Source organism: Hemicordylus capensis, chromosome 7 (genome assembly GCF_027244095.1).
Source record: "Hemicordylus capensis ecotype Gifberg chromosome 7, rHemCap1.1.pri, whole genome shotgun sequence".
Lineage (NCBI taxonomy): Eukaryota > Metazoa > Chordata > Lepidosauria > Squamata > Cordylidae > Hemicordylus > Hemicordylus capensis.
Genome location: NC_069663.1, coordinates 7,143,568 through 7,169,317, shown reverse-complemented (window position 1 = coordinate 7,169,317; position 25,750 = coordinate 7,143,568). Strand labels below are relative to the sequence as shown.

The following is a 25,750-nucleotide window of genomic DNA, read 5'->3' as shown; positions in this document are numbered from 1 at the left end:
CTTCGACGGCGGCTAGAATTATATATGCACAGAAATGGAAGAGTAATGAAGTGCCTTCAAAAGAAGATTGGCTGATAAAATTTTTGGAATATGCGGAGATGGCAAAACTTACAACACTAATAAGAGACCAAAATTTGGAATGCTTCAAAGAAGATTGGAAACCATTCTTGTTGTATCTAAAGAACTATTTTCCTACTATGGACTTTACAGCAGGGTTTGAAATTCAGTAAAAAAACCTGCAGGTTGGGTAGATTAGCTGTGTTTGTAAGGATTTAAATTTATGTTTTGAACTATTATTATAGCAAGGGTGAACTTTATAGCTGATGATTCACGAAGAGATGCGTGCGGGAAGTCCACTTTTGTCTATTCGTAATAAATGACATATTAATATTGTTAAAAATAATAAAAATTGAATTTGGGGGAAAAACCAAACCAACCAATCAAAATTAATGCGAGCTCCCCCCATTAAAAAAACAAAACCAAACCAATCCAATCCAACCCTCTCCTCCCTCCAAAAACCAAACAGCAGGACTCTTTCCCCAACCAGACCAAACTGTCAAACGGGAGCTGTGAACTCTTGATCCCTGCCAGCTTCTTCTTACAGAGCACAGGAAGGAAGCAAATACGCATTCAAAACAGAAATGTGAAGAGCACAAGAGGAGGTCAAGGCCTTGTTCCTGCACAAATGGCATTTCATACTTGGCAGGACTTTTTAATCACTGGAATGGAATCACATTTCATATTTGGCTGTATTGGAGGCAGTCAGTGATGGTTTGTAAGCTTGCCAGGCCTTGCCAAGGCTGTGCTTTCCGGGCACTCGATTGGAAGGTGCAGCTTGCTCCCAGGATCCTGTGCTCAGCAAACCTCATTGGCGGCAAACCTCAAGGGGGCTCCTCTGGAGTGATCCAAGCCAATTGTCTGAGTGAGTGCTTCCAAGCAAGAGGCATTTGCATGGACCTGTAGCAGTGTAGCAGCGTCTCCCTCAGCCAAGAGGTGAGCTTGGGAGTCTGTGGGCACAAACGCTCCAAGGGAGACGAGAAGAAAAGAGGATCTCAGACACGACGGTATGTTTTGAACAAAAGGGGCAACTTTATTAATATACTTAAATAGGTTACAAGTCGTCACTTAACTTTCTAACTAAAGGAAACAAAACAGGACAGAATGGAGTAGGCAAAAAAACTTTCCATCTTGGCCAATCTGTTGGAAAGCCAAAAATTCCTACTCGGCCCCCAACAGGGCGACCAGCAAAGCCCATTCTGTCCCTGGGAGGGAGGGGGAGGGAGGGAGGGAGGGAAGGGAGGAAGCCCAGGGTCACACAGAAGAAGGGAATAGCAGGGCAAACAAAATTGGGGGGAGTCCCAGCCAGCCCCCACCCACCCCCCCCGCTCCTGGCAGGCATGTTCACGTGGTCTCCTCTTCTGGGGTGGATCGACTCCTCCAGCCTCCCAGCAGCAGCACATGCCTGCAAGAAGCACAAAGCAGCGTCAGTGGGGTTGCCCTGCTCCTCCTCCCTTTCCACTCCGGCAGCCCAGCAAGCAGGGATCGGGCAGTGGGGTGGGGGTTGATGGGGGGGCAAGCCAGAGAATTCGGGCTCCCCACTGTGCAGCCACAGCATGGAGCAGGAGGGAGAGGAGAATTCTCTGGCCTGCCACCGGGCAGCACCAGGGGGCGCTACTGGGGCTGCAGGGGGCCCCCAGAGTCTCCCAGGCTCCTCTGCTGCTGCACCGGTTTGGGAGGAAGGAGGAGGGAGCGGAGGGGGGAGTGAGGCGTGGCTGCGGGAGTGGAGGGGGGGAGGAGCACACCCTCGGCAGGGGAGGGGGCGGATGCCTGGATGGGGCTTCCCCTGCCAGGGGAAGCCAGGCCGCTGGGGAAGGGGAGAAAGGTGGAAGGAGGAGGGGGCGCTCCTTGGCCAGCTGGTGGGAATGGAGGGACCTTGCCCTCCTGCTGGGGCCACACAGCCTCCCCGGACCCAAGGGAAGCCCAAGAATGGTTCCAAGGGGCCACTTGGGGGCAGGGTGGTCCTGTAGCCTCCTCCCACAGCCTGCCAGCAGAAGCAAGGGGAGGGGCTTCTGCACCCCAGAGGCGGGGCTTCCTTGGGCCAGGGGAGTGGAGCCTGCTTCCCCCTCACTCCTCATACAGAACTGCACTTCCCTGCTGGATGTCTTCTTGTGGACAGATCTTGTGTCCACGCGGTTGGAGGAGGTCTTCTGGGAGGCCCCTGCGCTGCACGGTCTTTCCTGAACCTCCCTTCAGCTGCTGATCTTCAAGGGGAGAGCACGGGGCTGTTGTTCCTGGAAAGAGAGAAGGACATTGGTTCAGAGATGGGGGGTCTTCTCACACTCTCCCCCATGACACCACCAAGCACCAGGGACTCCTGGCAGAATATTTGTGTCCTCATTTCCCAGAGGGAAGAGAGATCTTTCCTCTTTCCCTTTGGCTACTGGTACAACCAGACACAAGGGCCGAAGTTGGCATTCCAACACGAGGGAGGGTTGCCCAGATTCCTGCCCACCCTTCCTGTAGCCCCAGCCCCCTCCCTAACCATCGGGGCCCCTTCAAGTGAAGCCCTGCCTTGGTCTACTCACCAGTCGGTCAGGTGGAGAGATCACCGTACTCTGGCGGGTGTCTCTTCTTCTTACAGCCCGCCCACAAGCGCCGAACGGCAGCCCGCAGCCCGTGCCGGGAGTGGAGGGAAAAGGCCTTCTTCACGATCTTCTCTGTCTTGCAGGCAACTCTCCCGACCTCGGGGTCATGGTCGCCAAGCAAGCTCTCCAGCGCTGGAGGGATGAAGGAGAAGGTTCAGAAATGGCATGAAGAGATCACCCCACCCTTGGCCAAGCCCCACCATTTCCACACCAAGAGGGCGCAAGTCCTGACTCTTTCTCCCCTGCACTCTGGGAAAGCCTACTGCTGAGCATCCCTGAGGATGCAAGCGGGACCTTCCATTTGAGGGGACAGGTGGCCCATTCCAGCTCTGTGGTCCCTAAATCTAGGCCTCTCCCCTCACAGAAACTTCCCCTTCCCACCCAGAAACCGGCACTTACCAGCATGGAAGGTCTCTATGTTCCCTTCAGTGAGGATGCTGCCCTTTTTGTGGACCAGGTGACCTAAAAAACAAGGGTGGAAGGAAATGGGACCACAGTTCAGGACACTGTGCATGGACAACCCGATCATTCAGGAGAGGAAATCCTCCCCTCTCTGCTCCCTCTGGGACTGACAATTTGAGCCATTCCTCCAGGGACTCTTATGTCACCTTGGGTGGAAATTAAGCCAAGAGACCTCGCTAACACGCACTGGGCCAGTCCTCCTGGGGAGGGAACAGCTCCTGCCCCTCCACACCCTTCTGGCTGTGCCTTCCAAGAGAATGAACCTTTGCCCACCAAGACGACCCACTAAGGGAGACCCAAAAGTCTTGTTTCGCTTACCGATCAGCAGGGCAGCCGTTCTCCTCACTGAAGGCTGCTCGCTGCGGAAGAAGCCCAGGATCTTGGTGGCCTCCATCTCCACGGCGTCCTCTGTGCCGAGCTGCCGAATCTGGGATCAAGAGCAAAGACAAATCCCGAGTGAGCAAAGCATCGCCCAAAGGTCCTTGAGCCATTTGAGCCGAGGGATGGACAGGGAGGGGCTGCCCTTACCAGACGCTTGGCGATCTTGTGGAGCAGCTCCTGCAGGCTGTAAGAATCCCGCGCCAGCAGCTTGCCCTCCAGGTGCCATAGGAGGGCTTCCGCCAGGAGGCTCAGATTGTCCTTCGCAGCCTGCCAAAAGAAAGACCGGAATGGGAGTGAAAAATCCTCCCAAGGGATTCCAAGAAACCTCTTAGGGGGCTTCAAGGAGTAGGGCCTGGATAGGCCAAACCACAGCGGGACAGCTCGTGAATTCACCATCCCGTGAGGCTAACTCTGGGGCCTGCCACTGGGTGGCTGGACTTGGGGAAGCCTAAACACCTTCGTAGGGGTGGCAGGAAGAAGTGGGCTCTCACCTGTGCTACCTCCAGGTCCTCATCCTCCACATGCATCAGCACCGCGATGAGGGTCGTGATGTTCTCCTCTGTACTCTCATGATGGTGGTGGCGGTGCTGCAGGAGATCCAGGTGGGTCCTCATGGCTGCCCTTCGGATCTTAGCCTCCTCCTACAAAGAAGAACAGGGCTTGTTATTAGGGAGGAATTCCTCACCTCCATCACCATGCAGAAGAGCTTGCATGGGTCTCTAGGGGGTGTCTGGTTTCCCTTCTCCAACCCGTTCGGAACCTGCAGGTTGGCCGGCCCTCATAGAGCCGGGGCGGAGGGCTGGCATGTAAGTACTCACGTGGTGGAAGAGAGGGCGGCACAGGGCAGCCAGGACAGCATTCACCGTGGCCTGGTGTTCTGATGGACAGTGCCTCAGCCGCTCCATGAAGGCCAGGACCCCCAAAGTGGCTTCCAGACTGGAGGTCCTGAGCCCTCCCAGGATCCCAGCACTAAAATCCTGGGGTTTCTTCGCCTAGGGAGGGAAAAGGTGGATCCTTGAGAACACATGCTAGTCTACCCCCTGCTAAATGGACCACATAGCTGTCCATGTTTGATGCCGCTTGGCTTCCATCCAAGAGGGGTGAGAAGGCGGCATTGGAGCACGTGGGGAATCAGGGCTCCCACTGAGAGATGCATTCCCTTAAGGATTTCTCCTTCATCCTGTGGCAAGGGTTCCACAGGCTGAATCCTCCCAACTGGAAAAATCTTCCTGTCACACCTGGGGATGCCTAGGAGCACCAGCCTCAGGAAGGGCTCCCCAAAGAGAGGAGTCTCCATGTCTAGGGATGCTCCATGCCCAGGGATGTCACTCACCGCCTTTAGCTTTCCATAAATGTGGAGAAGACCCCTTTCGCTCAGGTAGCGGATGTTCTGGCTGGGGTGGACTAGCCACGCTACCAGGAGCATCCAGGTCTTCTCTAAGGCAGCAAAGTCTTGGTCTTTCAGGAGCAGCTAAAAGAGGGAAAGGAGCAGAAGACCCATCAGCCCCTGGGGCCAAACCCTCCTCTCAGGGAAGCCCACCTGAGGAAAATGCTTCTCACCTCCACAAAGAAGGCCACCTCTGCGAGGGAATGCTCTTCTGGATCTTTATCGAGGCTGAAGAGGGAAGCCAGGTATGCCTTCAGCCTGGCCACTGTGGAGGATGGTGTCTGGAGGAGAGCCCTGCAACACACAAAGGCCCCTGCTGAGTCCTGGGCGGGAGCCCCAGAAAGAGCAGACCTGACCCAAACCACCCCAGCCCCCAGGCCTCCTGAGGAATCTCCTATTCACTCCTACTTACCTCACCAAGAGGGCCACACCCTGGAGGCAGCTCTGCGGAGAGCACAGGGATTCCCAGCAGGTCTTCTCTGGGGTCACCTGTGCCACCTTCTCCAGCAGGGTTCGGACAATCTGCGCGGTCTCCCTGCAGAGAAGAGAAGGTTGCTGTCACCACCATGTCAAGGGTGGAGGCAGTGGACAAGGGAGGGACTCCTTGCGGGGTGGCGTAGTATCAAGGGTGGAGGGACTGAGTTGGACCATGGGAGGGAGACCACAGAGGTGAAGTGACTTTATCCACAGCTGGCTTTTTAACACTGCAGATGCATTTTAAGGCTCTCTGCAGAGCCAAGAGGGCTGCAAATTCTGGGCTCTCCTCTGTGTAGCTGAGGGAGGGGACCTCCGTGCCAGAGTCACCCCAACAGGCCAGAAATGCTGCTCACCCATCAGAGTGGGACATGGGAGGAATGACCCTAGCCTGTCCTCCCAGAGTGCTGGAAGGAAGACTTGCTGGCCCCGCTTTCCCCACCGCCATGACTTACTCAGGAGGCAGGTCTTGGCTGTCTCGGTTCCCGACTCCCTCGGTGGTGTTCTGCAGGCCGGTGAGGATCTTGTTGACCAGGCCCACCAGGAGTTCGGGGAACCTTTCCTCCACCTCACTGGCATACTCCACGCTACGGATGACGTCCCCAATCTTCTTTGTTGCTCTCCCCTGCTAAGAAGAGGAGGGTCAGGCCTCAGCACACAGTCCTAGGGACGGTTATGGGTCAGGAGAATCCCCAGGGCCAGGCCAGTGCCATGGGTGTCTGCACCCACATCTGGGCCTGGAGGGTGCTGCCTTTGGCTCAGGGTGCATGAGGTCAACTGCAAGGGAAAGACATCCACAAGGGGAAAGGGCAAGTCCCCACCTCCCGTCTGAACAGTGACTGCCATCCAAGCCGCCATCTTGTGTAGTGCAGGAAAGGAGGGGCAGATGGCTGGAGTCAAGTCACCCTTGGTTTGCGCCCCTTACCTCTCCCAGATGGACCGAGGAGAACCAATCTGGGGCCAGCTGTCCTCTTCTTTCCTCTTCGCCGATGTTCCTGAGAGAGGAGAGGAGAGAGAAAAGCTTCTCAAAGAACTGTCCTGTTGGAGATGGCAGCCAGCTGAAGAAGTACACGGGCACCCAAGGAGATGCTAAGCAAAGATCTAGCCTCCCTTGGGAGGTGGCTGGCAGGGGAACTTCATCAGGCCAGAGATCTCCCAAGTCCAGCCTTTCGTTCCCCACTGAGAAGCCCTGGGAAGTGTTCAAAGGGGGCATCGAGACAGGAGCCCTCCCCTGCTCCTTCTCCCCAACACCTGCTCATGCCAACAGCATGGGGGTCTCAGAGCTCCCTCTGCTAACAGCCAGCAATAGACTTTCTGGTGTCTGTCTTGCACCTGCTGCCAATCGGCCTCCTTGGGTGAACTCCCCCTCCAGATTTCTCAGGGAGCAGGTAGGAGGAAACATCCCTCTATGGGGCTCAGACATGGGGGATCTGCCCCTGTCCCCTGCAGCCTTCTCCTGGCTACACTAAAATCCCCCCAGCTCCTTACTGGCTCCTCAGCTGAGAAGAGGGTACCTACCTGGCCGAACTGGGGGTCAGCGGAGAGTCCCACACCTCGTCCTCGATGCTGCTGATGTCATGCATCGTATCGTCCTCGTCTGTAGAGGAGCACTGGGGAGGAGAGAGAAGAGAATCGGGAGCGTTTCAGGGCTTGCGTTGACCTTGCGAGGCTTCTGAGAGGAACCAAGCCCAAGGGACGGTTGGGAAGACATCCTGCTCTAAAATAAGACCTGCCTCTTGGTAGAAAAGGCATTTGGCATCTCAGCCCAGAAGAGCCTTTCACCACATTTTTGCCCTCTTTCCAATGCCTCAGATGCATTTCCTCCCATCCCACCAATCACAATCCCTCCCATCCTGCAGCATCTAGAACTAGAACCATTCCATTTTCTGTCTCCTGCTGGGGAACAGGGCACTCACACACACACACACACAAACACACAAACACAAGCTAGAGCCTGTTCACATGAAAAAATGGATGATGAAATGGATCATTTCTCACCTCCGCGGAGGACGAGTCTTCCACCGTGTAGGTGTTCTTCATCATCTTCTTGATGAGCCACTTCTTTGGCTTCGGGACTCTGAGAGGAGAAAGGAGAGACATGGCATAAGAACAGCAATGCATGCCCTGTGGATCAAGTGAAAGACACGTGTAGCCCAGAACCCAACAGTGGACAGCCAGATGCCTATTTAGTTGGTTGTGAACCACTTGAGACCTGGTTACATGTGGCATTAAAGTGTGTTTATTCAGAGAGAGAGAGAGAGAGAGAGAGAGATATCTCGAGATTCGGAGGTTCCTTGGCTGTCATGGGTAATAGTCTTCAACTGGCTTCTCCTCCATGAACATGTCTAATCAACCAAGGCTCCCAGGGAAGGTGATCCGCCTCTATGATCCCTGGAGCGGCCCTTCAGCTGAGAAAGGTACCTGGGGGAACTGGTGACATAGTCCTCTTCCGACCCCTCTTCCTCCACGCTGGCATGTGGAGTCTCGGCCCCCGGGAAGGAAGAACTCTGTGAATTAGAGAAGGGGGAGAAATGGTTGCTCTGGCCCTCTCATTGAGCTTCCTAGGCTTCAGCAGGGAAAAGGCCAGCCTGGCACCTTCCAGCGGTCATCACCGGGTGAGCTGAACGCAGGAAGTGGGCCAGAAGGGGATCGTCCCGTTCTGGACACAACTCTTCCCGCTTTCCTGATTTTCAGTTTTCTTAAAAACCACTTTGGAGCCCAGGCATGCTGGCTGGAGGCTGGCAGGAGAGATGGCAAAAGAGCTCCTCTCTCATGCCCGCCTTCCTCGCAATAAGGTCGGTCGGGCTGATTTCAGGCCTTCGCGCACGCATGCAAATGGCAGAGGGGAAAGGCATCAACTCCCCCCACCCCAAGACATGCTGCGCTCCCTCACTCAACTGGGGCCCCGATGGCTCTGGTGACTGGAAAAGACCACTTCCAGTCCACTTCATGCTTTCAGTCGGCTCCTTAGTGAGGACACTAAAGGCACGTGCAAAAACATGCCAAAACTGGGTCTCCTTTCCTCTTTCTTTCCCATTTCTTTCCCCTTTTTCATTTAGTTCATTTCTCATTGGTTTGGTTTAGTTTGCTTATTGTTTTGTATTTTTATTCATTCTTCATTTATTTGTCACTGTTTTTCAATGGTTGCCATTAAAGCAACAGGATGTTCCACCTTTAACTGTGAGATCTCGACCAGAAGTCAAGGCCATAGCCACCATCTCCTTGCGGCCATCTTCTTTAATCCTATCACCCCCACCATGCCACCATTGTGATGCAGTGTTGTTAAGGGCATGGCTATCCCTTTACCATAGCTTTAAGCAAACAACTGTCAGAAGATGGCCGCCCACCCGGCAGCATCAAAACTGGGGCCATTCCACATGCTCTCTACTCCTGGGCAACACGGGGGACCCACACGCCCAACCCACAGTTCTTCCGAGGGAGGGACTCGATGTTGAGGCTTCCTGACCTCTCCAAGGGATGGCTCTTGGTCAGCGGCGGTGTTTTGCAGCCTCCTCAACACGGTGCTTGGCCTCTGGACACTAAGAAAAGAAAGAAAGAAGACACATGAGATCAGAACACGAGTGCTTAGAAAGAGCTCTGCTTGATGAGATGAATGAGGCATGCAGCCCAACACCCTGTTTCCAGGAGTGGACAGCCAGATGCCTGCAGGAAGCCCACGGGCTGGGCATGGAGACACCTGCCTCCATGGAAACAACCCTCCACCCTTGGCTTCTTGCTAAACTAACCACCTCCACCCCCCAAAAAACTTGCATGGGCTTCTAAGGAAGGTCCTCTACTTCCATGAGCGATGGAGCTGCCCCTCCAGGTGAGAAAAGAGTACCTTGGGGAACTGACAAAGCTCTCCACGTCCAGCTCTTGATCCCTAGTGCTGTCTTCTGGGATCTTGGCCTCTTGGATGTCAGGACTCTGCAAATGAGACAAAGGTTTCCTATGAGTGTACTCACTCTGATCTTCCTAGGGCCCAGGATTCGTAGGGAGTTTTCCCCCTGACATTTTCTTTGAGTTCATTTTTATTTCTTTAAATTATTTTGATTTTTTTTAAAGACAAAAAAACCTTATTAAAAAGAAACCATGTGTTCTAATTCTAACTGTGGTGGGAGTGCCAGGGCACAGCCACCACATGCTTGTGGCCATTTGGTTTCATCCTATGTCCAACCATGAACCTCCATTGTGATATGATCTACTGTGGTCAGCAAACTGGCCACCATCCTTCAAAAGGGCCATCAGAATCAGTTGGCTGCACTCTGCAGCTCTAGTACAAAGACAGCATGACAGGTAGGTCTGTGAAATCTCTTTCTTTCCCTCCCCAAAACCAGCCATTAACAGAAACATCACTGCATGGGAGCTCCAGAATGGAATGCTAACTGCTTGTTGTCATTTCTTGTCATTTCTTCTGCATTCCTTTCATGGGGAATGGAAACCAAGAGGAACGGGACCCACTGGCATCAATAGTTTGGCCCAGAGAGCCTTCTTGATCCCACCCCTTCATGTCCTCTTCTCTCCTCTCCCCAAGAAACAGGGTTAGCTCAGCCTTTCCAAGGGGAGAGACAAGGTGGGCCCCTGAGTCCGGAGTGAGGGCCATCCCTCCTGCTGTGGGCTGTTTCTACCTGAGGGGACCAGGATTGTCTCTACAGAAATGCCTCTTCAGTCAAGAGACCTGGAGGATCTCTGCCAGGAAGACCCTCTCCTCTCCTGACCCGTCTCAGGGTCTTGGGAGCCGTTTGATGCCTCCAATCCAAAGCACACCAACCCAGAAAGGTGGCCATTGGAAGGAGAGGCAGAGGGTGGCAGAATCCTTCCCTAGCCACGACGTTCCCACTGTAATCCTCTGGCCAACATGCAGAAGCTGGATTTCCTCCCCTTTCAGGATCTGACCCCCCTCTGTCTCCTGACGGTGGAGATGCAATCTCCCCTCACCCCTCCACCAGCCCATCCACAAAAGCGACTGGAATCGTTTCCTCACCTCACAAGACCATTCGGTGTCCACGGTCTGGAGAAACCATCCATCCTCCTCAACCGTGAAGACACTGCAGGAAGAAATACAATGGCCTGAGTACCTCGGAAGAGCCTTGCTGGATCAGACCAAAGATGCATCTGGCCCAGCACTCTGCTTCCAATAGGGGACAGCCATCCGGCAGGCCTCCAGGAAGCTATCCTCTGTGCCCTTCAAGCTAGCGGACATCACCACCACATCTTGGAAGAGTGAATGCTTCTACGCAGGGGCGTAACTACCATGAGGCCGGGGGAGGCCGTCGCCTCGGGGCCCCACTGCCTTGAGGGGCCCCCCAGAGACACCTCCCATGACTCCCCATTGCCCCCTGCCCAGCCCCAAGACCCTTCAGCCACTTGCCCTGTTTGCCCTCCCTCCTGCTGGTCCTCCTGGTCGGCCATCCAAGCAGCAGGCAAGCTGCTTTTCTCCCGGGCGCCTCTCAGCTGATCGGCGGCTGGGCGGGGCTTCCAGGGAGGCCTCCGTGTAGGCCTCCGTGAAGCCTGAATTCGAGTAGGCTGGCCAGCCCCAGGAAGAAGGCTGGCAGTCAGAGTGGCCACTCCAGTCCTCTGCAGCAGACCCTCTTCTTCCCAGGCCAGACAGCTCAGCCGTGGCCAGGTAGAATGTGGATTCCTTTGGGTGGTCACACCCCGCCCCCCGCCCCCTATATCCAGGTAGGGCTCTGCTTGCCATAGGGCTTGGATGGGGGGTGGGGAGACTGAGAAGTCTCTGAATATTTCATTGAAGACTGATTGGAAAATTTACTATCTTAAAAAAAACCTCTAAAAAGTCCTAGAAGTGGCTTGTTTCATGGCAGGAAATTACAAAAACTTCTGGAACAAATTTATTTATGTCTTCATTCATTCATTCATCAATACACTTCTGTTCAAGTTGTTTTGCAACCCAGGTCTGAGTGAGAACTGAGACATGAGTGAGAACTGTGACGCATGTGTTGTGCTTTTATATTTTTCCCCCTTAGGGTCAATCTGGCCCACATGTGAATGCAGCACCTCCATTCCAGAGGAGATGTGTGTTAAAGGGCTTTCAAAGCCTCTTGTGAAAAACCTCCTGGAATCAAACTGGACTGAATTGGTTCAGAATTCTGAGAAAACAAACATAGGCTCACCCTGCATGGTTGAAAGTCTCCTTTGCTAATCTGCAGCAAGGGGCCCATCTTAATAATTTGTGTTTCTAGTGTGTTCTAGGCATTAAAAGTAGCACAAATATATAGTATTCAATGTATATCACTATATATTGTGAAGTGTGTGTGTATTCAGTGAAATGTATTTCTTGGCAGCATACATATTTTGAAATATCAGACTTAAATCCTTGGAAGCCTGGGGTGTGTGGAAGCCCTGGACTTTGGGGGGGGGGGCATTTTGAAATCTCTTCTCAGGGCCCACTCCAACCTTGCTACGCCCCTGAGCGCATTTGGGTCCGTTCTTAGAGCTCTACTTCGAAAACGGAGCACAATGCAGAGAGCTTCATGATTGAAAAGGGAGCTGCATCTGCTGTCCACAGAGCCACCACCGGGTATTACTTGCTGGCAGACTGGAAGTCGCTTAGATGAACTTCAAGCTCAAATCCTTGGTTTTGCAAATACACCACATGAAAAAGGAATTTTTGACTTGGAAATAGTTGTGCCTGAAAGGTATCCATTTGAGCCTCCAAAGATGCACTTCCTGACTCCTTTAAAAAAAGGTTTTACTCCCATATAATTCTTCTCTCCTCATTTGCTCAATTTTGTACATCTGTTTTTTGTATGTTTTGAATGAGGACAGAAATGTGAGAATAAAAGCCCCCTGCTTACGGGGCAAAGAGGCACCTTTTTCTCTTTGTAAACCGCCCTGAGGCATTTTTGTAAGGGCGCTATAGAAATTGAATTATTATTATTATTATTATTATTATTATTATTATTATTATTATTATTACTACTACTACTACTACTACTACTACTACTATTATTAAAAATTTCTGGGCGGGGGGGCCCATTTAAGAATCTTGTCTCAGGGCCCACTCCAACCTAGTTACGCCCCTGCTTCTACACAATGTATGAAGACATCGTTTTTGTCTGCCCTGCACCTCTTGCCAGTCAGCAGCACTGGATCCATCCAAGATCCAGGCTGGCAGGGCGACAGAAAACCTTCCCTACACAAAAGTTCAAGAAGAAACTCTACCTCCTCGGGGAACTGATGGCATGTGCGTCTTCCAGGATCTCGTTCCCAGTGTTGATGGTCTGAATCCTGGAGCCATCCGAGAATGACTTCTGTGGATGAGAATGGAGAGAGGAATGGGTGCTCTGGTGCCCACCTGACCTTTGCAGGGCATCTGGGGTCCAAACATCAACCCTCCTTCAAGAGGTCCTTCTTAACAGAGGAGCTTAAAGCAGGAGGTGGCTCCTTAGCACCTCAAAACCATGTCTACCAAGGTGTAACTTGGCTCAGAGAGGAAAACAAACCCAAGAATCTACTGAACCTCAGAAACCAGCTTTCCGCTTATTCCTGGGCAGTCGGGTGAGATCATGGGTATTACACAACATTTGGAGTGTCAGGATCCCGAAGAAGAGTCAGGCCTCCTGCTACATGGGACACTATGGTTTCTTTAATGGTACCTTTAATTAAGGAAAGCCTAGCTAAGTTCTTCTCTTTGCTGGGCAGAGCTATTGGCCACTTGATGCTGCAGACCTGTGTTTTGAGGCGCTTTTCAATGACACCAGAAAGTGGGCCATGAGGAGCCAAGAAATGGCAGGGGGGAAAGAGTGCACCATCTACCCCAAAGAAGACTTTCCCACTCTAGTTCCCCTCCAGACTGCTCCCTTCCTGGATGTGTTTTCTGCTTGGTAGTCCAGAACAAAATCAAAGTCTAGAACCCTGGGGGAGGGAGTGATTTGGGGCAGGAGAGCGGAATGAAGAAGCAAGGTTGGAAGATAGGTAGACACACCCCTCTTCCCTCTCAGCACTTCCCATCCCAAAAGTTCCCATGATGCTTCCTCCATAGCGAGGGTCTCCAACCTTTGCCTGAGCCACTTGTAGTTGAGCCCGGATTGTCACTCATCCCACCCACCCAATTCACTGCTACTACCACTGCAAATATCAAGGCATATGGCTTTTCCAGACAAGTTCTCAAAGCATCCCTTCAACTTGCTAAGACTGAATCTCTACCACACGCCCTCTATTCTAGCTCGAAATGGGGTCTCTCCCACCCCCTCCCAGCGCTGCCATGTACAGACTGGGTTTTCATCTCTTACCAGTGACCATTTGCTTGTTTTGGCCACGGAGCACTCTTCATATATCTCCTGTGGCTGGAAGTCACTGAGAGGGAAAAAGGACAAAAGACACAAGTGAGTGAGTGAGTGTGTCAAAGGAAACCAGATTAGCCTGTTTCCAGCAGTGGGCAGGGGTGAAGGCAAGAACCCTCCAAGCTCCTTGCAACATAAAGGTGACTTTATTTTATTTTATTTTATTTTATTTTATTTTTTTATTTATATACCCTCCCCGCTCTCCACAACATAAAGGGCTTTCTTTCTTTCTTTCTTTCTTTCTTTCTTTCTTTCTTTCTTTCTTTCTTTCTTTCCTGATTCATTCATTCATTGGATTTATATATATTTATATACTGCCTAATTTAAAAACCTCTAAAACAGCTCAGCTCCCTTGGTTGGGGTTTGGAGAGCGGCTACTGGTCAGAGTAGAGCAATGGTCTGACTCAGCATCACCTGTTCCGAGGGGCTGCCATGACCCCCTCCTCTGCCCCCCAGAGGGGCTTCCATCACTCCCCATCTCAACTGCTCCCTTTGCCCTGCAACCACTCAAGGAGGCACCAGCAGATCCAGCCCTGAAGGAGCAGCCAGCCACACCCTGGCTCCAGCCTCACGCTCTGGGTGCTGCAGGGCTCACCTGGAATCCAGGGCCTGAGAAATAGTGGGCCAGGCACACCAGCCCATGGAGCCCCACAGCCCTTCAGTCCTCAGAGAGCAGACTAGGGGACCGATCCCCCCACCCCACCCATCCTCCTTTGAAACCCTAGGGAGCAAAATGTGCACGAGAACCCTCCCTGGCCTCCTGTGCCTGAACCCCTGGATCCTCTCCCAGAACCCATCTAGCTCAGACGGATCGGCTCTTCTCCTTTGGAACTCCCTTTGCCTGCCCCTGCTCTCATTCCTTTCTGTCTTTCCCACATTCCAATAGTCAGAACTTAGACTGGGTGCCCCTTGCAAACTGGGACCTCTTGCGGGGTTGGGCTTATTAATGTTGGGGGTCATGACTTCTATGGCAGAGTATTCAGGAGCTAATTTTCTCCCATTACAGCAGAAGTCAACAGGGTCTCCGGGGCAACAGCTTGTCCATGATAAGCAGGGAGATTCACAAAAGGTTAAACTAATCTGCTTTATTCAGAAGAAGATGCTGAGAGGAAAAGACCTCTATCTGACTTCTGGCTATGTGTTGGTCAGAGAGAGACCTGTTGTGGTCATCAGGGTTACTGGTGCCAAAGGCCGATGGCATCTGGAGCTGGATCTCCAACAATGAAACCCTGGCATGGGCCATGTTTCTTGAGAGGATCCCAAGTGGTCCTGAAATCCAAGGTGCCATAAATCAAGAATGGGCCCAGATAACCCAGGAGGAGCAGGAGGACGTACCTGAGAGGAGCCACAGGAGTTGCCTCATCAAGGCTGCCCACGCCGCGGAGTGAGGGGCATCCTTCTCCCATGTCCTGTCAAGGAGAGAGGAGAGCAGGAGTGAGGATGGGCTGGGCCAGTTCACACCCACCGGGGTCATTCCTAAGCAGCCAGTGGGGACTCCCACCCTAGATTTCTCATCAAACCGCTTTGAGAACTTGGGTGGTCTTTCCCCCACATTGGACCTCTTTGGGGCAGGGTGGTGAACCCTCCCTCTAAACCCCCTGCCGGAGGCCATGTTCAGCGCTCCCACATAGCCCCAAATGGACAAAATTTGGCATGAGCCACAGGGGAGACAGGTTGCTCTCCCCCTGCTAAATATCAGAGTATGACCACTTTGAAGGGGTCTCTTGGCTCAGTTAGCTGAACTCCCTGGGCCCCGTGGTTGGCATGGGGCACCACCAGCTAGCAGGGTTGCCAACTCTCTCACTAATCCTGCTCCTGTGACTTCAGCAGAAGTCTGGCATGCAGATATCAAGCTCATGATGCATTTCCCATCTCTTTGGGCTAAGCTGGTCAAGCTTTTGCTCAGAGCAGAGGAGCCAGGCCACATCAAGAGGGGGCAATTCCCATCTTCCATAGAACCTGCGACTCCCCCTTGGCAGAAATGGCCCTTTCGGCCCTCCCTCCATCCCCCTCCTCAACATTTCATTTCTTTTACTGAAGAATGACCAGTGTTGTTTTCTTCACTCCCTCATATGGCCATCCTGCCCCTCTGAAGGGGGAAGCTGCAGGGATCTCGGAGAGACCAGGAACCCCTTCCCTTCCTCTGTGCAGGTGGCTCCACTCTGCAGTTCCTCGCTGGATGAGGTCCTGGAGGAGGGAGGGGGCTGATGGGACTCTGACCCATCGATGGGGGGCTGCTACTCCATGAAGACCCCGTGAAGATGGTCTGGGCCAGTCCCTTCCTGCCCTACAAGGTCAGCCCAGAGGGGCCAGGACAGTCTCACTTCCTAAATGTCTCCACCTTGACCCAAATCCAACCCCTGGGGGTCTCCCCACCCCCACCCCCTTCATCGAGAGGGGGCAATTCCCATCCTCCACATAAGTGCCACTTGGCAGATCTTGCCATTTCTATCTTTCCTCCATCCTCCTCCACAACATTTCATTTCTTTTCTATCCTACTTTTAGTTTAAAAATATCAAAGAGGCTTACAAGCAATAAAACTTGTATTATTTCATTCTAAGCTACTGAGGAAGAAGCCTTTCAAAACAAGGTCATCATCACCATCAATCCAAAGCGGGAGGGAGGGAGGGAGGGAGGGAGGGAGAGCGCCTCTCTGCAGGGGTGTTGCTTGAGACTTAAAATTTTCCCGAGCCTGACCCCTTTTATTTATTTATTTATTTATTTATTTCATTTATATAACGCCCTTCCGAAATGGCTCAGGGCGGTTTACAATTAAAACAGAAAACATTAAAAACAATTAAAACAGAGATACAAATATAAATACCAATTTAAAACAACTTAAAAAACAATTAAACTATCAAAACAATTAAAACCCTGAAAACCAGGTATTAAAACAATTAAAACTGATTAAAAACCCTGAAAGGCCAGGCTCTCTTGAAGGACAGTAAAGAATCAAGATTACGAATTTCCGCTGGGAGTGCATTCCACAGTCCAGGAGCAGCTACAGAGAAGGCCCGCCTTTGAGTCATCACCAAACGAACCGGTGACAAATGGAGATGGACCTCCCCAGATGACCTTAATGTGCGGTGGGGATCATATAAAAGAAGGCGCTCTCTAAAAGATCTTGGACCCAAGCCGTTCAGAGCTTTAAAGGTAATAACCAGAACTTTGTATTTTGCCCGGAAAAAAATTGGCAGCCAGTGTAACTGTTTTAAAACAGGCTTTTGAGCATCCAATCCAGGCATCTCCAGCTCCCAAGAATGACAAATATTTTTTTAAAGCCACCTAATGGCGAAGCAGGGAAGCAACTTGCCTAGAGAGCAAGAGGCTGTTGGTTCGAATCCCTTCTGGTGTGTTTCCCAAACAATGGTAAACTCCTATATCGGGCAGCAGCAATCAAGGAAGGTGCTGAAAGGCCTCATCTCAGACTGCACAGGAGATGGCAATGGTCAACCCCTCCTGTATTCTAGCAAAGATAACCACAGGGCTCTGTGGGCACCAGGAGTCGACACTGACCAACAGCACAATCTTTCCTCTCCTTTAATATGGCCATCCTGCCCCACTGAAGTGGGAAGCTGCAGGGATCTCGGAGAGGCCAGGAGGTCCTTCCCTTCCTCTGTGCAGGTGGCTCCACTCTGCACTTCCTCTCTGGATGAGGTCCTGGAGGAGGGAGGGGGCTGACGGAGCTCTGACCCATCGATGGGGGGCTGCTGCTCCATAAAGACCCTGTGAAGATGGGCTGGGCCAGTCCCTTCCTGCCCACCAGGGTCAGCCCAAAGGGGCCAGGACAGTCTCACTTCCTAAATGTCTCCACCTTGACCCAAATCCAACCCCTGGGGGTCTCCCCCCACCCCCTTCAACAAGAGGGGGCAATTCCCATCCTCCACAGAACCTGCAACTCCCACTTGGCAGAATTCGCCATTTCTATCCTCCTTCCTCAGGCCCCCCCCCATTCCATTAAATTGATATCTTCCTTTTAATTTAAAAATAATGAAGTGGCTAACAAACAATAGAACTCATATAATCTCATGCAAAGCTACAGAAGAAGTAGCCTTCCAAAAAATGGAGGTCATCACCATCTATCCAAAGAGGAAGAGAGAGGGAGAGCCTCGCTGCAGGGGTGTTGCTGGATGCTGAAAGTGCTCCCGAGTTTGGGCTCTTTTCACCATCCATTCCAGTCATGCTCAAATACCAAGAATGACCAGTGTTGTTTTCTTCAAGTCCCTCATATGGCCATCCTGCCCCTCTGAAGGGGGAAGCTGCAGGGAGCACGGAGAGGCCAGGAACTCTTTCCCCTGTTCTGTGCGGGTGGCTCCACTTTGTGCTTTCTCGCTGGAAGAGGTCCCGGAGGAGGGAGGGGGCTGGCGGAGCTCTGAGCCATCCATGGGGGGGCTGGTGCTCCATGAAGACCTTGTGAAGGTGCGCTGGGCCAGTTCGTTCACGCCCACCTTGTTCAGCCCAAAGGGGCCAGGACAGTGTTGCTTCCTAAATGTCTCCACCTGGACCCAAATCCAACCCCTCTGGGTCTCACCTACCCCCACCAAACATTGAACCTATTTGGGGCAGGACAGTGGACACTCACTCTGGACTCCTTGCCCGAGGCCATTTTCTGCACTCCCTCACGGCCAAAATGGGACGGAAATTGGCCGTGAGCAGCAGGAGAGGCCAGAAAGTCTTCCTTTCAACGGTCGAGTCCAGAGAGTTTGATGGCAACAGTGGAACCTCCAGCCCCATCAGGATCCGTTGCAACCGGTAAACACACCCAGCCAGGGACTCCCCCCTCCAGCAACCGCCATGTTTGAATGTACACAAGGATGGTGGAACTCCAAGGCCCAGTGGTGGGCACGAGGAACCAGTAGGCTGGGTTGCCAACTCTTTACCTGGTCCTGCTCCTGTGACTTCAGCAGATGCCTGACATGCAGGTCTTAAGCTGGTGAAGCAGTTTCCCATTTCTTTGGGCTAGGAATGGCTTCACCTGCTCAATCTGCTCAAGCTTTTGCTCAAAGCAGAGGAGCCAGGCTACATCAAGAGGGGGCAATTCTCATCCTCCACATAAGTGCCACTTGGCAGATCCTGCCATTTCTATCTTCCCTCCACCCCCCCACCTCAACATTTCATATCTTTTAGCCAAGAAAGACCAGTGTTGTTTTCTTCACTCCCTAATATGGCCATCCTGCCCCTCTGAAGGGGGGAACTGCAGAGAGCTCAGAGAGGCCAGGAACCCCTTCCCTTCCTCTGTGCAGGTGGCTCCACTCTGCACGTTCCTTGCTGGATGAGGTCCTGGAGGAGGGAGGGGGCTGATGGAGCTCTGAGCCATCCATGGAGGGCTGCTGCTCCATGAGGACACCGTGAAGGTGCACTGGGCCACTCCCTTCCTGCCCTACAAGGTCAGCCCATAGGGGCCAGGACAGTGTCACTTCCTAAATGTCTCCACCTGGACCCAAATCCAACCCCTGGGGGTCTCCCCCGCCCAAAAAACATTGAAACCATTTGGGGCAGGGCGGTGGACACTCACTCTGGACTCCTTGCCTGAGGCCATGTTCTGCGCTCCCTTCACGATCCAAATTGGATGGAAATTTGCTGTTAGCAGCAGGAGAGGCCAGAAAGTCTTCCTGCCAACGGTCGAGTCCAGAGAGACTGAAGGCAGCAGCGGAACCTCCAGCCTCATCAGGATCCGTCACGACCGGTAAACACTCCCGGCTTGGACCTCCCCCCCAGCAACCGCCATGTTTGAATGTACACAAGGATGGCGGAACTCCCATGCCCAATGCTGGACACGAGGCACCAGCAAGCAGGGTTGCCAACTCTCTACCTGCTCCTGCTCTTATGCTTTTAGAGGAAACCTGGCATATAGAAATTAAACCGATGAAGATTTCCCCATCTCTTCATTTCCATTGCAGCAAAAGCTTCATCTGCTTAATTTTGGACTGTCAAGCTCTTTTTCAAGGCACAGGAGGCAGGCTAGCAAAAAGGTTGGCAACCCTGCAGGATCCAGACTGAAGTCCATCCCTGATCACACATGGAGGGGGACAACAGTGATGTGGATTTGGTTCGTCCCTGGGTCCGCCTTTTAGCCAATCAAACAGACACAGTGGGAATCTCTTTTGAGGTGTTTATTGCTACTGCAGATTAGCAAGGTATCCAGTGGGCTTTGGCTCTGCACTGAATACAAATTGGTTATAGGTGCATCTTACATTTATACAAACAATCTGAATGATGCTGACACCCTAGACATAGTATACGTGGCAATAAAATGGTGGGCTAAGTATCTAGTACGCATGCGAATGATTCATTCTTCATCTGGTGATTACTCCTTATTTGGTTACATCCTGTTTTCTTAATTGTCAGCAAAGAACAGTGAGAATCCTGTGAGAACCAAGTTTCCTTAGATACAATTTAGTGGAGAGAGATAACGACGTTGATCATGAGAGGCCGTGATGGGCCTGAGCTGGGCTGGGGTTACTTTTAGTCAGACTGAGGTTTTCTAAGTAAAATGGAGTTACTTTGGTTTTCTAAAAGACATCAATTCCCCCCTGAAACACTGGATCATCCTGAATCTTCAGGATATATGGGCTTGTAAAGGTACAGCTGTATGTATGGGTCTTACATTATGGCAAGGTTGAAAGGTTCTCATAAACATTTGGATTCAAGCTAGAATGCATTATAAGCAGCAACATGTGATTATCAATAAAAGGGAAATACATACTATAATTAGAATTATCTTCTTTGCCCATAACTCAATAGGCTCTCCATATTAGTTAAATGAAAGTCCTAACTGTTTGGAAATATTAATAATAGCTCTTTCTAACACATCAACTCCTAATCTTGGAAATATAGTTCTGTGTTTTGTGTAGCTAAAGGATTTGGGACATATAGGTGCTGAATGGGCTGTACATATGGCAATAAAACTAGATACATAGCATATAATATCCTAGAGCTACAAACATAATTAGTATAATTCTGATTTGATATAGATAAAAAGTTTTAGACATAGCAGCAAGGTATACATATAAAGATCATACAACTTATAGCAAGCAACATTGTTTTTATCCCAAATAAAGTATCAATAACAGTCTTCCATTGTGGAACCAGGTGCTTATGGTGATTAATGGATTATCAGTTTGTGGAAAGCGATAGCAATGACAAGTCATGAACAATCACTTTGCTTAAATACAAGTGTCTACAAACTTAGCAGGTAAATCTTGGGTTAGCTTAATGTCTTAGAGCACAAAGGGACCAGTAACTTGGGGAAAGGTGCAGACTTGCAGGTAAATGCTCTGGGAAATGACCGGAGAGCAAGCATGTGAGGTCCATGTCCTTACAGCACAGGAGATAGCAAGGTTTTCAACATAATGATAGCACATAGTCACTACAAGAAAGTAATATAAGAAAGTGGTGTAAATCATCAACTCCCACCCCCCTTAGTGTCCTCTAGAGTCTGTCATGGCCAAAAAGGAAGCCATGGAGAGCTTTAGAACTGTGATCTGGCTACTCACAGTTACAGTGGCAATTGTCTGCACAAGGAAACACCATCCCCATGATGGCCAGCACTTCTGTGATCAGCAGCATGTATGACCCCCTGAATATAAATATTTGTAGTAGTTGTAGTAGCAGCAGCAGCAGTATAGTATATAAATGTGCTAAAATAAATAAATAAATATGTATGTAATATTTATATTAAACATATGAAAATTACAAAATATGAAATATGAGAAAGAAAGAAAGAAAGAAAGAAAGAAAGAAAGAAAGAATTAGTTTGCGAGGAGATACAGTGATGAGGAAGCCACTTAATTGTGCAGCAGAGAAATGACTTGATTATCAAGCCAGATGTTGGCGGTTCAAATCCCCGCAGGTATGTTTTCCCAATATAGGAAGATGCTGAAAGGCATCATCTCATACTTCAGAGGAGGCAATGGTCAACCCCTCCTGTATTCTACCCAAGACAACCACAGGGCTCTGTGGTCACCGGGAGTCAAAACCGACTTCACGGCACACTTTGCCTTTACAGTGATGAGGACAAGTTTCCAGAGGATAGAAAGCAGGGGTGTGAGAGCTGGCTGGGTTCAAGCCGGCTTGGCTTGACAGGTCCAGGGTCAAACTTGGCTGGTCTTGTGTGTTCAAATGGGCACAAAACGGCCGGGATGGGTCCACTCAAATCCAGTTCAAATTTGAACCAAGCCTGCATAACTCGTTTTGTGTACATCCCTAGTAGAAAGTTTGAAAACAACAGTTTATGGAGAGGAAAGGCATAGACAGGTGATGATTCAGCACTTTAATCAGATTCCCTCCTCCTAGTTCTTACGTGACTGTGTGAGAGTGAGACCTGCATGTAGAGAGACTGATCTGCCACTGCCATGTCTAGTTTGGCTCCCAGTCAGACCATTGGTCCAGCTAGCCCAGAACTCCCTGCTCTGACTGGCAGCGGCTCTCCAAGATCCCAGGGGATGGGGCCGTAGCTCAGTGCTACAGTATATGCAGAAGGTCCCAAGTTCTGTCCCTGGCAGCATCTCCAGAGAGAGCTGAGAAAGACTCCTGCCTGCAACCTTGAAGAGCCGCTGCCAGTCAGTGTAGCTAGATGGACCAATGGTCTCACCTGGTATAAGGCAGCTTCCTATGTTCCCAGTCCACTAGGCGGTCACCATGCATCTCATCATGTAGCATCTAGGGCAGTGGTTCCCCAACCAGGGTTCCTCCAGATGTTGCTGAACTACAACTCCCATCACCCCCCAGCCACAATAAATTGTAGCTGGGAATGTCCACTGGTCTAGGGAAGGTACTAAAACAAATGACAGGGAATGCCCACTGAAACGCCCTGGTTCCCTCCAAATGGCCATGGGAATGCATGGGATTTCCGAATGGCCGTTGGGAACCACTGCATTCCAGAGGGCATTCCCTGTCATTTGTTTTAGGATGCCCTGACACTAGCTCACCATAGGACTTGCACACTGACGGTCCCAGGTTCAATCCCTGGAAGCAGCTTCCTGTTGGAGTTCCAGTATATCGACCTTCTGCACTGACTATACTAATGACCATTAGGGGAATTGGGAGTAGAGGTAGCTAGTGAGGGTCTCCTTACCTGTCCCTGCTTGCCTCTACTCTATGGCCCCTGCCTTGACTCCTCAGGTATTTCCTGTGCTGCGTCAGTACTCTTCCTTTCCTCCTAGAGAGAAGATGGACACATCTCTCCCTCCCTCCCTCCCTCTTCATTACGTGGCTGATAGATAGGATAGGTCTTTCCTATCTCAAAAGTACCTAACCAATAAACCCATTTAGTTTAGATTGCACGACAATCTCCATGTGTATTCTTAAGGTAACTGCAACAGCAAAACTCTGCCCTACTCTGGAGTAACTGGAGTGGGCAGCTCCCTCGTGGTGCTTTGCTAAATAATTAAAAACTCTTAACACTCCCAGCATGGCTGGGAAAGGATCGTGCCTGAATCCTGGGAGAGCCACTGCCGGTGGAGTGAGCCAGAGACCTTCTCCACGCAAAGCCTGTGCTCGTCCGCTGAGCAAAGGGCTTGCTGACTCGCTGTATCAGGATGCGGCTCAGAGGCAGGTGAGGACGCTGAGGTGGACATGAGTCAGTCAAAGGCCGGGGCTGGGCCAAAGGTAACAGCCGCTTCCTCGAGTGACCCAGAAAGCCAGCTGAGTGCAAGAGAGCAAGAATTCGTCATGTGAGGTCATGGCAGTGATGAAACCAAGCACAGAGCAAGATTAAGGAGGGTGTGGGGCCTGAGCTAATCCATCAGCCAGGCCCACCCATTTTGGCCATCAGCCTGGCTCTGTGGTTGCCAGGAGTCAACTCTGACTTGACGAGGGCGCAACCAAAGATTTGCTACCCCAGGGACAAGAGTAAGGGGGCTTGGTGGGGAGGAAAGCTTCATTCCGTTTTTTACCTTTAAAAAATATTGCTGTGCAGAGGCAGAGGCTCCGTCCACCTCCTAAACCATCACAGGAGGTGAGGTCGGGCACTGGAGGATGGCGGGGAGAGAGCTCTATATTCAAGCCCCCTTGCCAATGACACAGAGTGGCTGATGAAATTGCTGGTCTTGTAGGAGGAGAGCTGGTCTGGTGGTAGCAAGCATGACGTGTCCCCTGAGCTAAGCAGGGTCTGCCCTGGTTGCATATGAATGGGAGACTCGAAGTGTGAGCACTGGAAGAGATTCCCCTCAGGGGATGGAGCTGCTCTGGGAAGAGCATCTAGGTTCCAAGTTCCCTCTCTGGCTTCTTCAAGATAGGGCTGAGAAAGATTCCTGCCTGCAACCTTGGAGAAGCCACTGCCAGTCTGTGAAGACAATACTGAGATAGATGGACCAGTAGTCTGACTCAGTAGAAGGCAACTTTCTATGTTTCTGTGTTCAGTGTTTCTCTTCCATAGGATCCTATGGGGTTTGGGTTGTACCCTTGTACTTGTCCCCTTAGCTAAGCAGGAGTGTGAGCATTGTAAGATATTCCCCTCAGAGGATAGAGCCGCTCTGGGAAGAGTATCTAGGTTCCAAGTTCCCTCCCTGGCAGCATCTCCAAGATAGGGCTGAGAGAGATTTCTGCCTGCAACCTTGGAGAAGCTGCTGCCAATCTCCTGTGATAGTTTAGGAGGCGGGTGAAGCCTCTGCTGCTACACAGCATCATTTTTAAAGGTTGGGGGGGGGAGAGAATTAAGTTCCCCTCCAAGATGCTTCTCCCCAAGATTTGGTGCCATAGGCAGTTGGCCTATACTGCCTATGCGGTAACCCACCATTGGGCACAACTTTACTTCACCATCTCAGGGGACAAATGCTCCTAGTGATCCCCCTGAGATGAAGAATGGGTGATGGTATTGCTGCACTGACAGCTTTCTCTGTCTCAGCATCACCCTGCTTCTTTATCCCTACCCCCAAACCCTCAGGGTAAAATTGCACTCATTTCTGCACGGAGCAAAGGGTCAAGGTAACAATGAACAACGTGTTGTCCTCTCTCCATGGAGTGGACTTTGGAGGACAGTCCTGCCCATTTCCATTTCCATTCCTCTAAGAACACTGAAGAAATTTTGAATGAGCTTTTGTGTTTTTAAAAAACTTCTAAAAACTTTCAGAACTCCATTGCAAATGTGGCCACAGCAGGCTCAATGGTCAGGACAATCAAAGCATGAGCACACACTGGTGGAGAGCTGGTCTTGTGGTAGCAATCATGATTTGTCCCCTTTGCTAAGCAGGGTCTATCCTGGTTTTCATTTGGATGGGAGACTACATGTGAGCATTGTAGGATTTGGGGGCCGCTCTGGGAAGAGCATCTGCATGCTTGCATGCAAAAGGTTCCAAGTTCCCTCTGTAGCTTCTCCAAGACAGGACTGAGAGAGACTCCTGCCTGCAATCTTGGGGAAGCCACTGCCAGTCTGGGTAGACAATACTGAGCTAGATGGACCAATGATCTGACTCGGTAGAAAGCAGCTTCCTATGTCCCTATGAAAGCTAAAGTCATGCAATGCTATTACCTATTTTCCTTCTCTAGACCTTGTCCAAAATCTAAATGAGCATTCGCCCCCGCCCCTAGATATTCAGTGGGCAAACATGGTCCTCCAGCTGCTATTGAACTACAACTCCCATCGTTCCCAGCCACAATGTATTGTAGCTGGTGGAGCTGGGAGTTGTAGTTCAACAACAGCTGGAGGACCGAGTCTGCTTAGCCCAATCCCAGACGGTACCAATCACCCCAGCCAGCTCATGTACTAATACAGGAGATTGGTGATCATCAGAACTCTCAATGGTTTATTTTTATTTTTATTTTTAAGCAGCTCTGAGAGCTCCAATTTTGATCAAAAGGCAGCATTGGGTGTTGTGCATTCTGCTGTCCCACTCTTTTGAACCAGGAGGTGGTGCTCTTAGATCCAGCTTTCTTGTGTAGGGTTAGGCAGTGGCCGTAGCCAGGGTGCTTTCCAGATTAGGCCCTGCAATGGGGTCACATCGTATCGCAGAAGTTGGTTGCCACACTTCCTGTGTTGTGATACCACCGTCCCTACGTGGACAGCAGGGTGCCATTCACATTTCCAATGCCTTGTTTCAAATTTAATCACTATGCTATAGTGCTATGGAGTTGCATATCCAGTGTTAAAAAGTTGC

At 51.1% G+C, this 25,750-nt stretch overlaps 1 protein-coding gene across 1 annotated transcript; it reads right to left on the bottom strand.

The window, feature by feature from the left end:
• Window positions 1–1,067: 1,067 nt before the first annotated feature.
• On the bottom strand, window positions 1,068–12,592 carry LOC128333127 (uncharacterized). The gene is made up of 19 exons (XM_053268230.1): window positions 12,535–12,592; window positions 10,334–10,397; window positions 9,191–9,276; window positions 8,816–8,888; window positions 7,771–7,856; window positions 7,348–7,426; window positions 6,868–6,959; window positions 6,275–6,344; window positions 5,805–5,977; window positions 5,288–5,410; window positions 5,049–5,169; window positions 4,822–4,959; window positions 4,307–4,480; window positions 3,980–4,129; window positions 3,636–3,755; window positions 3,426–3,534; window positions 3,045–3,107; window positions 2,586–2,777; window positions 1,068–2,291 (listed from the first exon to the last, which is right to left on the bottom strand). Exons 6-18 carry the CDS (start codon window positions 7,390–7,392, stop codon window positions 2,593–2,595), a joined length of 1,563 nt encoding a protein of 520 aa, XP_053124205.1. The 5' UTR covers window positions 7,393–7,426; window positions 7,771–7,856; window positions 8,816–8,888; window positions 9,191–9,276; window positions 10,334–10,397; window positions 12,535–12,592; the 3' UTR covers window positions 1,068–2,291; window positions 2,586–2,592.
• Between the last annotated feature and the right edge of the window lie 13,158 nt (window positions 12,593–25,750).

What these genes read in the sequence shown, in the direction of transcription:
- LOC128333127 (XM_053268230.1), bottom strand. Translation starts at nt 7,392, where the DNA reads ATGATGAAGAACACCTACACGGTGGAAGACTCGTCCTCCGCGGAG. An exon ending in AAGACTCGTCCTCCGCGGAG is followed by an intron (nt 6,960 to 7,347) that starts GTGAGAAATGAT and finishes TCTCCTCCCCAG; the next exon opens with TGCTCCTCTACAGACGAGGA. An exon ending in AGGACCTGGAGGTAGCACAG is followed by an intron (nt 3,756 to 3,979) that starts GTGAGAGCCCAC and finishes TTCTTTTGGCAG; the next exon opens with GCTGCGAAGGACAATCTGAG.